Below are 15100 nucleotides of genomic sequence, written 5' to 3' on the forward strand. Positions count from 1 at the left end.
TTTATTATTGTCCTAGGGAGACGCCATTCTAATGCAGCAAACCAACCCCTTCCATTACTCAATTGATGCAATCCCACAAATTTAAAGCACCAAAAAAAACAGATTAGAATGAGGTGATGTCATCTTAAGCTTGTATTTGTTGCTTGTTAAACAAGTAGTGTCAGTGTTACCAGTGAGCAGGGATGATGCTTGGGGCGTACACCTGGTGTCATGCTTCGTTTATAAAGTCCACTTGCAGATCTCTTACACTAACCTTGTTTTTGGCTGTCAATAATAATAATTTGGGTTTTCTGTTTTGAGGGTATAGTCAAACCAACCCTCGTTGTCCACAATGTCCTTAACATACTCGACTCTGGGTTTTAGGCGGCATCCGGGACTTTCGCTCGGCCTATGGAAGAAAGGTAAAGGGCATCTTTTCAGAAATGTGAGCAGGCAACCGACGAGACGCCTGGTCTTCTTGGGGTCTTACGATGGTCCTACTCCAATCACATCTGAGGGAGTAATTTTTTTCATTGGCTAACATCTGGTTGTTGAGAGGGGCAGTCTACATCATCGATTGAATACATGTTCCTATTTGATGTGATGTGATGTCTATTTGGGTTTCTATGGACCTTACGGTGGACCTTACGGTGAGAATCTAAGTTAAATTGAACCGGACATTCTTGGCCCGTATGCAGTGCAGTGCAGTATTTATTTAAAATCAGCTTAGAAGAACTGGGCTCGTTGGAAGGCTGGAGTTTTTATTTAAACATGGGCCCAAACACGTAAAACCAAAGATAATTTACATCGTTCTCGCATCAGTTTTTTCCCATTTCACAACATTCACAACTTCAGCATTTACAGAAACTACTCGGCTAAGCTCTCAGCCATGGAGCTCCTCATCTTAACACACACACATAACCCCTCAAAGCTTAAACCCCACAACTCCCAATCTTCATTCATAATTTCGGCCTCTTTGTTGCCTTGGTCCAGGGAAAAAGAACTCCTCATCTTGGTTACCAAAGATCCTATCCACCTCTTCTTCCTTGCTCTTGAATGCCAGTTCCTTTGCTTCCTTCTCGAATTGCTGAACATAATTCCCCTCCCCTATAGAAAGAAATACCACAATTAGATGAAAACAAAAACTAAAGGAAGACTGTTGGGGATCATGTGTATTTGTTTTACCTGCAAGAAGGTACCTAACGTTGTTTTCTATGTTGACCTCAAAGCATAGAATCTCTAGATTATTGTTTCTTGAAGCAACTGTAACGAAAGGATGCCCTGCTGGAACAACGAACACCGTGTCGGATCTCAAACGTGAGCTTATCTTTTGATAACGAGACCCACTCTTTCTTCCTGCTGAATCCTCCTGACTGGACTTGGGGGAAACAGGAGGTGATACCATTTCAAAGTATCCTTCACCTTTCACAACAATGGCTATCTTTATTGCCCTTGAGTTGTAGAATGGGGCTGACATACATCCCTGAACATAAAATAACGTCATGGTTGGGCTATCCATTACCTGTTATAAATAGTTAAAAGGGGGAATAATTATAAATAACCTTGGTGATGTTGACATAGGAGACCCTGAGATCGAAGTCTTTAAGGCGCTTGAATTCATCTTCTTCAACTTCAAAGAGCTGACCATATCTGTTACAATGTGAAGGCTGACGCTTTCTGAAGAGGTTGAATGCACTCTCTGATTTTGACTCACTTCCAAATGGCCACAAACCACCGCCTTTGCTGCCTTCCTCATGGCTACTCATGGCCTCGATTTGTTCTTTGGAAGCTTCGAGGAAGGGTCCTTTGCCTTGTTTATCGAAAAACTTCTCCAACTTATCTCTTGAAGTCTGGTTAATTATGGTTTTTAACAATTTTAAGAAATAAGCAAAACTTGGCCACATTCAAGCTCAATACATAACGTTAAATACAGCACTTTTACCTTGAGAGCAGCTTCAAGGATTTCAGTGCTAAATGTTTCGTAGAATGATTCTGGTTTTGCACCACCAGCACCATAAAATACCTGCAGAAAGGAAAGTAAAGCTTAGGGACTATGATTTATGTTTTATAACTGTGGGAAAGAGTGGATTTTTCACCTCGTAATGATCTGGTTGATTGATGGGTTGCAATAACTTGACGATAAACAGTTTCTCGTCGTCATCTCTGTTGATCAAATATAGAGGAGTCCCAGCATGAACATAGATGATGTCTCCAGTTTCAATGTTAAAGCTCTCTCTCTTATCTTCATGGATCAGCGTGAGTGTTCCACGTCCTGTTATGCACAAAATGCAGTACCCAGTCAAAATTTCAAGTTTTCTTCTTTTAATATATGACATTAATATTTGAGAGAAATTAAGATCATTTAACCTTGAGTGACAACAAATATGGCGTTAGCATCGAAATGATTTGGGACTACGAATGACTTTGGACTGGCAACAAGGAGGGCCAGTCGATAATTCTCAATGCCACGAAGAATATCCGAGTTGTGTGTGAATTTGGTGAGAAGATCAACTCTTCCTTTCCCTGTCTTGATTGCAGTAGAGAAATGTTTATCTTCAAATACGTAAGGATTGTGCTTTTCCTCTTCTCCTTCGTCTTCTGCGTCTTCTTTACTCTGTTTCTTGCCTTCTTCCTCCCACCGGCTCGCATAATCTCTCCGCCATTTCTGTTGGCACCGGAAGAGGCACAGCTGCCGCACCTCTCCTGCTAGTCCCGCGCACCGGCTCCGGCACTCACTCAATCCGTCGCCAGGGTGAAATTCGACATCAGGGTCTTGCCCAACTTCTTTAAGGGACTCTCTATCCTTTTTCTCACGGTGGTACTCTTCACATGTCCTCACACACTCTTCCTTTTGTTTTTCATCGTATTGTTGCTGGACTCTGCATTGGTGGGTGCATTGTGTTAGCTCAGGGTCTTGCTTAGCAAAGGCTAAGCAGCCGGCATAGAGAAACACAAGAGACAGGATTAAAATAAGTGTAGAAAGCTTTGATTTGGCAGACATTTTAAAAAGTGTAACTTGGTGCAGAGATTTCAGAGATGGAGATTGGGATTATATATGGTGCATGGATTGGAAAGAGTGGCAAAATGCGTGCATGCATGGAGACGGGTGTCCAGTGTACGTGTCAAGGCTAGTAAATGCTGAAAGGCCGCGTGGTGTTGGCTTGCATAGGATGAAAAAAATGAAGGGACCATTTTGTTTGATGACGCTTTGAGTTCGGAATGGAGTGAGAGATCGCGTTCGCGTGGCATCATAATGTCTTGAGAACGGAGCCTTCACGTGGGCGCACGGTTATGGCAAAGTACTACCACGTTGGACATGGTAGGAGGCTGCATATCTGGACTTTGATGTTGTCGTTTTATGGATTAATTTTGTTGATGCAAGATCGAAGTGGTGACTCACGATGGATCACTCGAAAGGCGGAGAGTTACAGAAAAATAACAGTGATGGGAGTATCGGTTGGTAAAGAGAATTGAGATTCGAGAAAAGGAAGGGAGATAGCAAAAAGTATCGGAGGACAGAATGAAAGTCTTATTCTATTTTAATGTCGTGGTTCCGTAAACTTAACTGATGTACTGTTATCTTATCTTGATGAGTATGTGTTGTCGTGTCAATACAACAAATATATTTTATATATAAGTAGTAGGTATTCTATTTATGTCAAGGGCCTCATGGAACATGCTCGTGAGATTATAAGCTCGCAAGGTTTTGGCCTCGTTGATACCCTTGGCTCACAAAATGATCTTTTCGAAAATCGGCTAGATGCAAAGTAGGCTTATGGAAAATTTATTTTGATGTTTTCAAGTTAAATTAGAGTTTAGATTATTTTAGTTCAATAGGATTGAGTTTTACAAGTACTAATTTTTTTGAGTTCGAATTATTTCAGATTTAAATTATTTCAAATTCAAATTAATTTTGAATTCAGATCAATTCGAGTTTAGATTTATCTTTTTTATTATCAAATCCAGTTAAATCGAGTTTAGGGTCAAATTTTGCCGATTCAAGATGCATAGATAACCATTTTTCAACCGTGAGAAACTTAACAAATGCATTATAACGCACAAAGAAGAAAGTGCTGAATGGTTCATGCAAGAAAATAAGGCACCATAAATAGCTATACTCTAGTAAACTGTTTAACCTCGGATGTTTAAATACAATCCAAAATATTTAATTGCAAGATCTGCCAACCAAATTAAACTCTAGAAGCGGACCTTGATCAAGAGTATTATTGATGATAGGCAAATGCCCCTGAACCATGGACCATATCTCTATAGCCTCTTTGCCCCATATGTTTGGTGCCTCGAATGAAATTGAACAAGGTTCTTTAAAGGTCAGGCATGCCCACCCCGGTTTTAGGATCGTATGTCTTCTGCAACACAAGATCCATTGGAGTATCCTTGGGACCAGCTGCAACACAGAATAACCGGAATAAGTTATAGGCAGAACTTGAGCACTGAGGAAATATTTTATTTAACAAATTTACATCACTGTGCTGCACTGGTTTCCACTTCCTACACAACTATCTATGACATGCTTATGAACAAAAGCCTGTTTCTTAATGATGGTTAAGAAGTGCAAATGGACCTGATACCTTACAGGAAGGTAGCATGACCCAACTAAACACAGCAGAAATAACAGAAAAGTAATAACAACTATCTTTGAAAAGGAAAACTACCAAAGAAAGTATCATCTTTCTGGATTTTAATGAAATTTATGCACACAATACCAAAAGCCATGTCGTATTCTTCATTTGCACCTGACAATTTAGAACCCATGAGAGACTGACAAGCAGTGGTGAAACAGAAGAGAAACAGAAATTTTCAATTTCAACTCTTCACAGTCTCTGATTGATATATATATATGTTACCCACTCATTAGGACATATGCACTATCCCTTCAGGTATTCATTAAAACGAGGGAATTAAACTCAAATCACACAAGACTACCCCCCCCCCCCCCCAAAAAAAACAAAGTGATCGATGGAATTTCTCCCTCAACCATCAACTACATCCAAGCTTTTAAAAAATTGGATTTAAAGAACTGAAATGAGTATACAATGATAATAGCAATAGGCAATGAGCATACAAAAGATACGAGGTAACCAAGTATGCATGTAAAGGAAATTTGGAATATTTACATAGTGCCATTGTTAGAGTATTTACATCAAACATTTAAGGTAAATATTTACAAACATAGAATCATATATATCAAAGTTCCTAGTTTAAATTCCAATTTATAGCCTTCTCTAGAATTGCAACTATGTAGGCAAGCTAGTTGTAGTCATTGTTAAAGCATTCCATGTACTGTTGCAAATAGAAAAAAAGCTAAGTTCTAGGTACTTGAAAATTTACATTTTAGGGTACAGTTTACTGTGTTCTATTTAGAGTCTTTGACCAGTTTTCTAAGTCCTAACTTCCATTGATAGCCTTCTTAGGTAACCACTTATGATACCACTTCATCAATATCACTGAACTGAAAACCGACTAACAATGTTTACAATTTCCATCCTTCTGATACAACAACGACCATCTTATTATTATAGAAAATGAGCTGAATTTCGAATTCATTTCGGTAATGAGTTCTTCCTGGTGCAATTCCAAAAATAAGGTAGAAATGCTAGCCATATATATATGAAAAAAAGGGGAAAAATTCCACTTAAATTGGGGAAGAACAAAAAGCATAGTGAAGTACCAACTGTAGGTCTTGGTGTAGTCCTTATCTTCAAGATCTCAGGGCGAGGAATTATCGACCCAGAAGCTCCTATACCTATAGATACTCTCACCTTAGTTCCATCTTCTAGATATTTAACTCCAACCTTACAAGGCTTCCTACAACAATAGTAATCCATCAAAAAAGCTTTCATTTGTTAAAAAATAAAAAAATTAAAATATACAATCAGAATTAAAGCCAATACCCAGTAACAGGATCAAGAACTTGAACATTTGAGGCATGAAGTGGAGCCTCAACAGTAAATATACCACCTTCATGACCTTGACCTTGCTTAATGTGCTTTTTTACCTGTAAAATAGGAAAAAAAAACTCTCTTTTTTTAATACTTCCTAGTAAAAGAGAAAGACGCGTATCTTAAAATTTGAAGAGAATCTAACCAGATTTTTCCCTTCAACAATTACACGATTCTGAGAGCGAATAACGCGTTTGATAATGCCAGTTTCACCTTTATCTTTGCCCCTGATTACCATTACCTGTTCAATCCATTACAATTATATATATAATTGGTTCGAATTTATCTTGAATTTAAAAACAAATGGGAATTTAAAATCAGATGCTTACATTGTCACCCCTAAGAATTTTCCAGTGCCTAATAAGCTTCTCAGCTGCTTTCCAACCCATTTTAATCTTTACCCCCAAAGCTTCAGAAATTCAGAACAAAAACAGATAACTGAAAAAACAATAACAAAAAAAGGAAGGGCAGAGAGTACCTTAGAGAACTAAAGCGCGGAGTTTTCGCCAATGATTTGGAAGCTCTGGATCGTGCTCCTGCTATATCAGGTTTTAGGGTTTTAAGTTTATACCGTTATGGATTATCGGGTTTCCGACGGGTTGGGAACTAAAATTCTTTGACAACCCGTTTGGTTTCAGCTTTGGGCTTTTCAAAAGAGTCCACTCTGTTTGTTTGGGTAGGTTCAATAATGGGAATTCCATTGAATCAAGGAATGGTCCTCAAAAAGATTAGAAACATAAAAGCACAAAGGGTAAAGACCAAGCCCAGAAGATAGAAGCCGAAAGTCTATATAAAGAACCCTAAGCCTAGAAGCAACCCGAATATAAACTGAGAGAGAGCTGGCGCGAACCATCGTCGGAGACAATGGTATGACCACCTGATTGAAGATCGAAACATACCCAGAAACACTTGATCCAAAAAAGTTACTATAACTAAAAAACATTGGTAAATCACAAACAGCCCAAAAACAAACCCCTCTTTGAGCTTCAGTCACCAATAGCTCTGCCAACAGAGACAAAGTTAAAAAAAAAAATTCAGGGATGTCAAAATTAAATTATATATTTTTATGATAATAAAAATGTAATTTTATAATTTTAATAATTTGTATCTTTATAGGTTTTAAAAGACTAAATTAATGTTTTATTATTTTTGAGGAGGTCAAAATGTAATTTTATCATTACTAATTTAAAATTTTATAAATTATAAATAAGCCTATAGGGGGGTCAAAGCCCCTGCCAACCCCTTGGCTCTGCCTTGTTTGCGAACTAGTACATTCTTTCTATTTTCAATGTTCATAACTTACTTAATGGTCTCTGATATAGCTCTTTCAAGAAAAAACTTTCATATTAGGGTTTTTCTTTTACAACAATTAATCTAAAAGGGAAAGTTTCATATCAAGTCCCTGAACGTTTTGTTTTATCACACTCCAATCCGGTGTCGTTACTATGTCAAGCGGCACCAATAAAAAATTACTTTTTTGAAAACCATAATGGTGCCATCAACCAGTCAGATGCCATCGATATTCATTATAGAAAACATCTCATTTTCATAATGAAAATGTTTCCTATACCATTTTTGTATTTAATTATTTTTTAATACTATTTTTATTTTAAAAAAACCCTTCAAATCAAACATTGACAAAAATAAAAAGTCACTTACTCAAGCAACGAAAATCAGTCATTGAAGGCACAAGATTCATAATGTATTTCACATTTCAATGATACAAAGATATCATTCTGATCCCTCCCATGTGATACCCATAGAAATGATTTAAGTACAACCTGATTTAACCTACGAGGAAAAATCAGTGAAAATCTTAGCTCGAAAAGTAAAATAATTAAGAAACAAACACATGTCGTTAGTGAAACTGCCATGGTGAAACCTAGCATTGAAGATGCCACTTGGCAGCCAGAAGAGATGATGAGATCATAATATCCCCACCTCTTTCCAGATAAATTTTGAGGATGAAATTTCTTAAAAGATGGGAGAATTGTAACGATCCAATTTTAGCTGATGTCAAAAATTACGGTTTCAGAAGAGAATTTCATAAACCGAAAATCAGTGAAATCATGAATAGTAAAACCTACGTATTTAATTTGAAAATATATTATTGGACGGTTGAGAAATTAAATCGAGGAAATGAATAATTACAGTAGAGGGACTAAATTGTAATAGTACAATCTTTATTGAGTTTTAAATTATGAAATGCTTGATAGATTAATTAGCAATTATGCAAGGGACCTAATGGTTATTTAATCATTATTAGTCATGAGTTAGTGGATGAGAACAAATCATTCCATCCATTTCCACTAACTAGTTTAATATATAATTATAATCATTCATTTGTAATTAATTAAGTTTAATTAATCCCCTAACCTTGAATATAAATATAATGTCGGGGGGAGAGAGAAGAATACTCATCTCCTCCATCATATTGTCATGTTGTACAAAAGAAAGAAAGAAAAAAAATTGTTAATTTTTGTAACAACTTTCATCCTGACTTGAATGTCGAGTCTGAGCTACCGAATGTTATAACCGTTGTCGGAGCAACTACCATTAAACATACCATAATTATATCATTTAAACAAACATTTATGTCTTAAGCACCTTCATAATATGATTACAACTAAATTCAAACCTTAATTGAGCTTATGAAATCTCTTTTATTAACCCGAGCACAAAATAGGACCAAATTGTAAAGTTTTAAAAATTCAGGACTGATGTCATGACGTCACCTTCTCCATGTCGTGACGTCACCAAACTGTAACACCCCTCACTTATCTCCATCACTGAATTAGGATTACTGGATGCTATAGCACTTAACAAAACAGAATCATGCTATATCAATTCAAAAATTATTAAAATATTCATTAATCATAAGACATTTAGTTAAACATGTTATTCATGCATTTTCAGGGGTTAAATTGAGCTTACGAAAGCTCTAAAACAATCCAAAACTAAACAATGACTAATTTGAAACATTTTAGAAAAGTATGGCAAAAATACAAAACAGGGTCACACAATCGTGTCGCCAGGCCGTGTAACTCACTGTGGTCGTGTGAACCTAATTGCCTTCTAAATCAACAGACCACACATCCATGCCATCTATCCATGTATGGCACACAGCCATGTAACAAGTTGTGTATCAGGCCGTGTGTACCTATAAGAGCCTTTTAGATCAAGTTATATATCCTTAAGATCATTACCCTAGAAACAAGCATTGAATTATACTTCAACCAATTCAAATACATAAAAAATGTGCTAAAACACAACTCAAATCTCCCTACCTAAGTGCCTAACCAATGTACCAATATGGCACAATCACGACCAATTCAAAATATACAACCTAACCATTCATACAAGCATATATTTAAACACCAATATGCATTTTATCATAAATACCTCTTAAACCATACCATGCTATCAACTTAAAAACATGTCTAACTTTTACCAAAGTAAACCATACACAAAACTAAATCATACTATTGCTTTAGTACCTATCAAAGCTTACCCTATGCATCCAACATCTTATTAACATGATTGCATATATCACAACAATCAACTAACACATATACCCAATATTTCATCCAAGTTTAACCATTTCCAAACAATCTCATAATCTAAGATCAAACATACCATTTCCAAACATGATTTCATCATTTACCATATATGCATACCATAATAATCTTTAAATTCAACCTATTACATGATTACATTAAAATTTCATTACAACTTTAACTTAGAACTTCAAAACCATCAATCCAAGATAACCTATATACATAACATATAGTCATTCAAAACTCAAACAGCAATCAAGAACCATAATAAGATTGACCAAAAACAAATCACCTATATACATGCCACAGAACCAAGTTTTAAATGATAGAAAGACTACTAATTCAACACCGGGATAGTGTGAGCTTCTCGACAATCCACCTGACACATTCCGCAAGTTGACACTACAGGGGAAAAGGAAACAAGGGAGTAAGCATTACCAATACTAAGTAAGTTCACAAGTGTTACAACCAAGTAACTTACCTCTAGTTATAATTATACACTACATGCTACTTAACTTCGTAAAGTTCGTCTATCATGGCTAATTAAATATAAAAAAGGTGAGTTCAACATTTATCATACTATAAACTAAATCATAAAACATTTTGATTCACTTAATTCAACATTTCATTATCGCTCATAAAACAAATAATCATTTAATTAATTCACTATCTTAATAATATTATACAATATATTTAATTGCAATACATCCCATTTTAAATTAATGCAAAACATTATTTTTCATTTCATAGTTTAAATTCTCAATCAAATTCATATTAAATCTGTAATAGCCCTAATTTGACCCTGGTCGGAAAGTGGTTTCGGGACCACAAAATCGAGTCACAAAATTAAATAAATTTTCTTTTCTATATTTATTATATGTAAAGTTTCATGTGTGAAAGTATCGTGTCTTAATTTTGTCATTTGAATGTGGAATTATTAAAAAGGACTTATGTGATAAACTTGAAAATGTGATAGGTTAATTTGTAGTGGCCAAATATTGTATGGTTTAAAATATGGGGACTTGCATGTTAAATATTCCTTCCTGAAGTTAGTGGACGGTAAGGTTAGTGGATGATGGACATTTTATGCCTTTTATATTAATAAATTAAATGTTAAATGAATAAATAATATGAAATATGAACTTATATTAAAAGAAATGGGTGATAAAAACAAAGTTGGTTCATATTTTTCTTCCTCCATTGCCGTACCTAAAGAAAGAAAAGAAGAAATTGAAGTTAAGGCATTTGGTCACCTTTAAGTGGATTAAGGTATGTTAATGCTCTTTCATTGAAAATCTTTGTATATTTGGAGTGGTCATCAAGTATAGAAGCTAGCTCATGGCAAATGTTTTTGTAAAGTTATGAAGATGACATTCGGTCAAGGATGTTTGTATTTCTTTGATGTTGTTTTTGATGCTTTAGTGTATTGAGGGTTGATTATAGATGAGTTGAGCTTGGTAAAATTAAATGTTTGTGGCTTAATTGCTTAATGATAATCGGCTATGTTGAAATGCTAAATTAGTGCTAAATTGTAAGTATTTAATTGAGTGTTAGCCGAAATTGAGCTTATGATAGTAATTAGAATTTGTGAAATTTATGCATTTTGTGGTCCAAGTGTGATAAGAACCATACGGTTATGGCATGTAAGCATGAAGATTTGTGGATGTTTTAGAATTGGCCTAAGTGTTTTAGTCATTAATATATATATATATATATATATATATATATATATATTGCCGAATGTATGCTTAAGGAATTGGTTAAGTACTACATTGTTGTTAAATGCTTGTTGTTTTTGTATAATTGTTGCCTAGCTACTAAATGAACTTAGGGTATTATGGATAAGTTTAAGAGTGGCATAATTGAAATGAAGTTTGCTTGTGCCGAATGTGATTTTAGTGCATGAATTAGGAGTTTAATTTCATTCGGTAACTCATACCAAATTGGGAGATAGTATTAAACATTAGTTTTATTTGTTAAATAATTGAAGTGAGCTTTGAATGGTTGTTTTGCTTATAATGGCCGAATGTGAACTTAAGTTTTGAATTACAATTGAAGCTTGTTAGTTAGTTGATGATGTCCTTTGATAGCCCTTTTGATATTCGGCCGTTGTTAAGGAATTTTGAATTGGTTATAAATTTCTATGTTTTAATTAGCAAATTGAATTATTGAAGGTTGAGCTAATTATATATGTATACGTTTTATATGTACATTAATTTCTTAGTCTATGTTATTCGGCTATAATCGTCATGGTAGAATTTTTTTTAATTTGTAAATTTGTTAATCATTAGCTCAAGAGCATCAAGGACAAAAGTCGAAAATAGGGAAGACAAAACTAAGCGAATAGCCGTAGAATTATAGTCGTCGACAACTCTTAAGGTAAGTTTCTAGCATATAAGTTTAGTTATAATGAAGAATGATATGGAATACGGGTAAAGATGGGACTATGAATTGGTGTAATTACCTATAGTAAAATGATAAGTAATAAGTTACTTCTATGAGCCTTAGCCGATTGGTTATTAGAAAAGTGATATCTAAATTATGATTTGTATGTGATAATAAGAAGTACTTATATATGATGATATGTTTTAAACTCAATGGTAAGTTCTTAAGTAATTGAGTTTGATTCCTTTGTAAGTTTTAAGTTTTAAAACGGGATGAATATGAGTTATGTATATACGTTAAGGTCAATGACTTTTCTAAATGACGGCATATATGATATTATGTTTTAAATATGTGAATGAGAACTTTACAGAGTAAATTGTATAAATCTACTAGGGACAGCAGCAGTAGCGTGTTTTGGAAAAATTACCATAAATTGTGGGAGTTGAGTTAAAGGCTGAATAAATTATGTAATTAAAGATTGATACGTCTAGTTTCGTATAAAAGAAATCGTGTAAGCAAAGGGGTTGACGGTAATGAGATTTTCAAGGTTGTGTGAGACAGAGTCAGAATGGCTCCGAAATCCCCTGTTCAGTATTTGGAAAATCATCATAAATCGTACAAAAATGATTATAAGATAAAATTATATGCTTAGACTCCTTAATGAGTCTAGTTTCAAACAAAATAAACGAAAACATATTTTGAATTCGGTACAATGAGAAATTACATTCTTAGTGAAGAGTAGTCGGAGTAGTCAAGCAGTAAAATAAGGGAAACTTTAAGAAAAATCTGGTATTGATTGGCCAAACCAAAAATTCTGAAAATTTTGTGGATAGAGGATATACGAGTCTATTTTCATGGAAAATTAACGGCACATAATTTGGAATTTCATAGCCCCAGTTACAAATAATTTAACGACTGTTGCTCAGGAAAAACAGCTTGTAGAGAATTTGTGGTTATGTTGTAAACATGGATAAAACTTGTTTTAGTTGCTCATAAGCTATTGATTAAACCCATACGTGAATTCTAAATTGTGATATTGTAAAATGATATATGAGTGTTAGATGGATTTTTGATATTAAAATTTGTGAAATTGTAAGTTTATAAGTATTCGAATATGAAATAATAGTATGGCATGAAATTGAATTATTCATTGGAAAATGATAGATGTAGATTCAGCCAAGACAAAGTGTGTACGTGAAAGTATATGTGGTATGTGAAGTATATTTGGATAATTGTGATGTGAATACATGAAAATTTATATTTTGATTTAGGATTTTATGAGATGAATGTGAACATGCATATATGTGATAAGGCCGAATGGCCAATGTGATGAATGTGAACATGCATATACGTGATAAGGCCGAATGGCCAATGTGATGAATGTGAACTTGCATATGTGTGATAAGGCCGAATGGCCAATGTGATGAATGTGAACATGCATATATGTGATAAGGCCGAATGGCCAATGTGATGAATGTGAACATGCATATACGTGATAAGGCCGAATGGCCAATGTGATGAATGTGAACTTGCATATGTGTGATAAGGCCGAATAGCCAATGTGATGAATGTGAACATGCATATATGTGATAAGGTAGAATGGCCAATGTGATGAACGTGGAAGTGTATATATGTGGCGAAGCCGAATGGCTAATGCGAAATGTGTATGAGATGGATATGAGGTAAAGCCGAATGGCTAATGCAAAACGTGTATGAGATGGATATGAGGTAAAGTCGAATGGCTAATGTGAGATATGTATGAGATGTGTATATATATATATATATATATTGTGGCCAAATGACAGACGGCGGAAGGTGTGTTTTATTAGATATTTGATGAGGTAAATGAATTACAAATATGATAGTCGATGTGAATGTTGTAACATGTGAATAAATATGCATGAAACTCTATGATGTAAACCTGGGATTAAAGACCAGATGACCATATGTGGTGACTATGTCTGGGTTAAGACCCATGACTTCGTGTGGAGATTTCATCGAGCTAAAGGTCTCACGATAATCCGAGTAGAGGTTAAAGCTATAAGACTTCATAATAAGAATTGCTTATAAATATATTCAATGCGAAAGGTTAAACAGGTATGTGCTCCAAGTTTATATGTGAGCTTGATTTGAACTAAATCATAAGGTAGTTATGTGATGCATACGTGAGCAATCTATGAGACTATTCCTATGATTATGTGACATCGGATCAGTGTGAGAGGTTATGTGAAATTATACAATATATCTATGTCATATGAGCTCACTTTTATGTGAAAGTTTATCTGCCTATTGTATATGATGAGATGTGCATATTCGGTGAAGGGATGGTATGCCCGAAGGAAGAGTGAAATAAAAATACGAACAACTATGTTATAATTTGATTGTTATCTGTTGACACTGCTTAAAACTTACTAAGCATTGTAATGCTTACTCCGTTTACTTTGTTTCCTCTGTTTTATAGATTTCATTTTGAAGCTACAGGCTCGGGGATCGTCAGCAACTAGTCACACTATCACTATCCACTGCTTGTTACTGTTATGTTTTGAATTATTTTATGGCATGTATAGAATAGACCAATGGCCGAAGAATATTTTGGTTAATATATATAAGCCATGTGAAAATGATATCTTTTGAATGTGTACTTATAGAAGTTTAAATTGTATCCCTGACTGTCTTTAGTACTTATCTAAAGGAATGTTCAAAAAAAAAAATTTTACTGTTCTGATATGAGTTTCAAGTCCGGTAATGCCCCTTTACCTATTCTGGCGACGGATACGGGATTGGGGTGTTACAAAATCATCTAAACTTCATTCCCATTTCATATCAATTCATCCCTATACCAAATATATATATATATCGATTTCTAATTTAATGTCAATTATTACTTAATTTCATAATATTAATTCCAAATCACATTCCATCTCAATTTCCAAATTCATGGTTTCATTGAATATAATCAATCAACGTTCTCAACTCATTCTACAATTTCATATTTTATTTCACATTTCACTTCCATTTCACATCATTTGCCATTTCAAATATCAATTTTTTTTAAAAAAAAATTAAATCCTTCCAATTTTATCAACCTTTCTAAATTTCTAGGTGATCGGAAAATCTAATCAGCTACAATTGATTGTAAAATCTAATAATATCTTAATGTTGTGAAACGAAAATTTGGCATCAATGTATCTACGGCGTGATCTGTATCACTCTAAATTG

At 34.5% G+C, this 15100-nt stretch overlaps 2 protein-coding genes across 3 annotated transcripts; both read right to left on the minus strand.

Annotated features, from left to right (window-relative positions):
* Positions 1-720: 720 nt before the first annotated feature.
* LOC108460602 (vicilin Pis v 3.0101-like) lies at positions 721-3034 on the minus strand. Its single transcript, XM_017760163.2, has 6 exons — positions 2347-3034; positions 2076-2251; positions 1922-2002; positions 1542-1829; positions 1165-1462; positions 721-1086 (listed from the first exon to the last, which is right to left on the minus strand). The coding sequence occupies exons 1-6, from the start codon at positions 2978-2980 to the stop codon at positions 935-937; spliced, it is 1629 nt and encodes a 542-aa protein (XP_017615652.1). The 5' UTR covers positions 2981-3034; the 3' UTR covers positions 721-934.
* Positions 3035-3997: 963 nt separating this feature from the next.
* Positions 3998-6694, minus strand: LOC108458211 (uncharacterized). Of its 2 annotated transcripts, none has more exons than XM_017757517.2 (6): positions 6418-6694; positions 6269-6334; positions 6085-6180; positions 5892-5995; positions 5669-5805; positions 3998-4384 (listed from the first exon to the last, which is right to left on the minus strand). In XM_017757517.2, exons 2-6 carry the CDS (start codon positions 6326-6328, stop codon positions 4302-4304), a joined length of 480 nt encoding a protein of 159 aa, XP_017613006.1. In that variant the 5' UTR covers positions 6329-6334; positions 6418-6694; the 3' UTR covers positions 3998-4301. The 2 variants fall into 2 exon arrangements, with proteins under 2 accessions (XP_017613006.1, XP_052878497.1); XM_053022537.1 differs by having other exon boundaries at positions 6269-6348; positions 6418-6530.
* Between the last annotated feature and the right edge of the window lie 8406 nt (positions 6695-15100).

Source organism: Gossypium arboreum, chromosome 12, assembly GCF_025698485.1.
Source record: "Gossypium arboreum isolate Shixiya-1 chromosome 12, ASM2569848v2, whole genome shotgun sequence".
NCBI classification, from domain to species: Eukaryota; Viridiplantae; Streptophyta; class Magnoliopsida; order Malvales; family Malvaceae; genus Gossypium; species Gossypium arboreum.

Coding starts and splice junctions, on each gene's coding strand:
- LOC108460602 (XM_017760163.2), bottom strand. CDS start 2,980: ATGTCTGCCAAATCAAAGCTTTCTACACTTATTTTAATCCTGTCTCTT. Junction 2,252..2,346: donor CATATTTGTTGTCACTCAAG/GTTAAATGATCT, acceptor TGTGCATAACAG/GACGTGGAACACTCACGCTG. Junction 1,830..1,921: donor TCCTTGAAGCTGCTCTCAAG/GTAAAAGTGCTG, acceptor ATAATTAACCAG/ACTTCAAGAGATAAGTTGGA.
- LOC108458211 (XM_017757517.2), bottom strand. CDS start 6,328: ATGGGTTGGAAAGCAGCTGAGAAGCTTATTAGGCACTGGAAAATTCTT. Junction 5,996..6,084: donor TTGTTGAAGGGAAAAATCTG/GTTAGATTCTCT, acceptor CCTATTTTACAG/GTAAAAAAGCACATTAAGCA. Junction 4,385..5,668: donor TACACCAAGACCTACAGTTG/GTACTTCACTAT, acceptor TCTGTGTTGCAG/CTGGTCCCAAGGATACTCCA.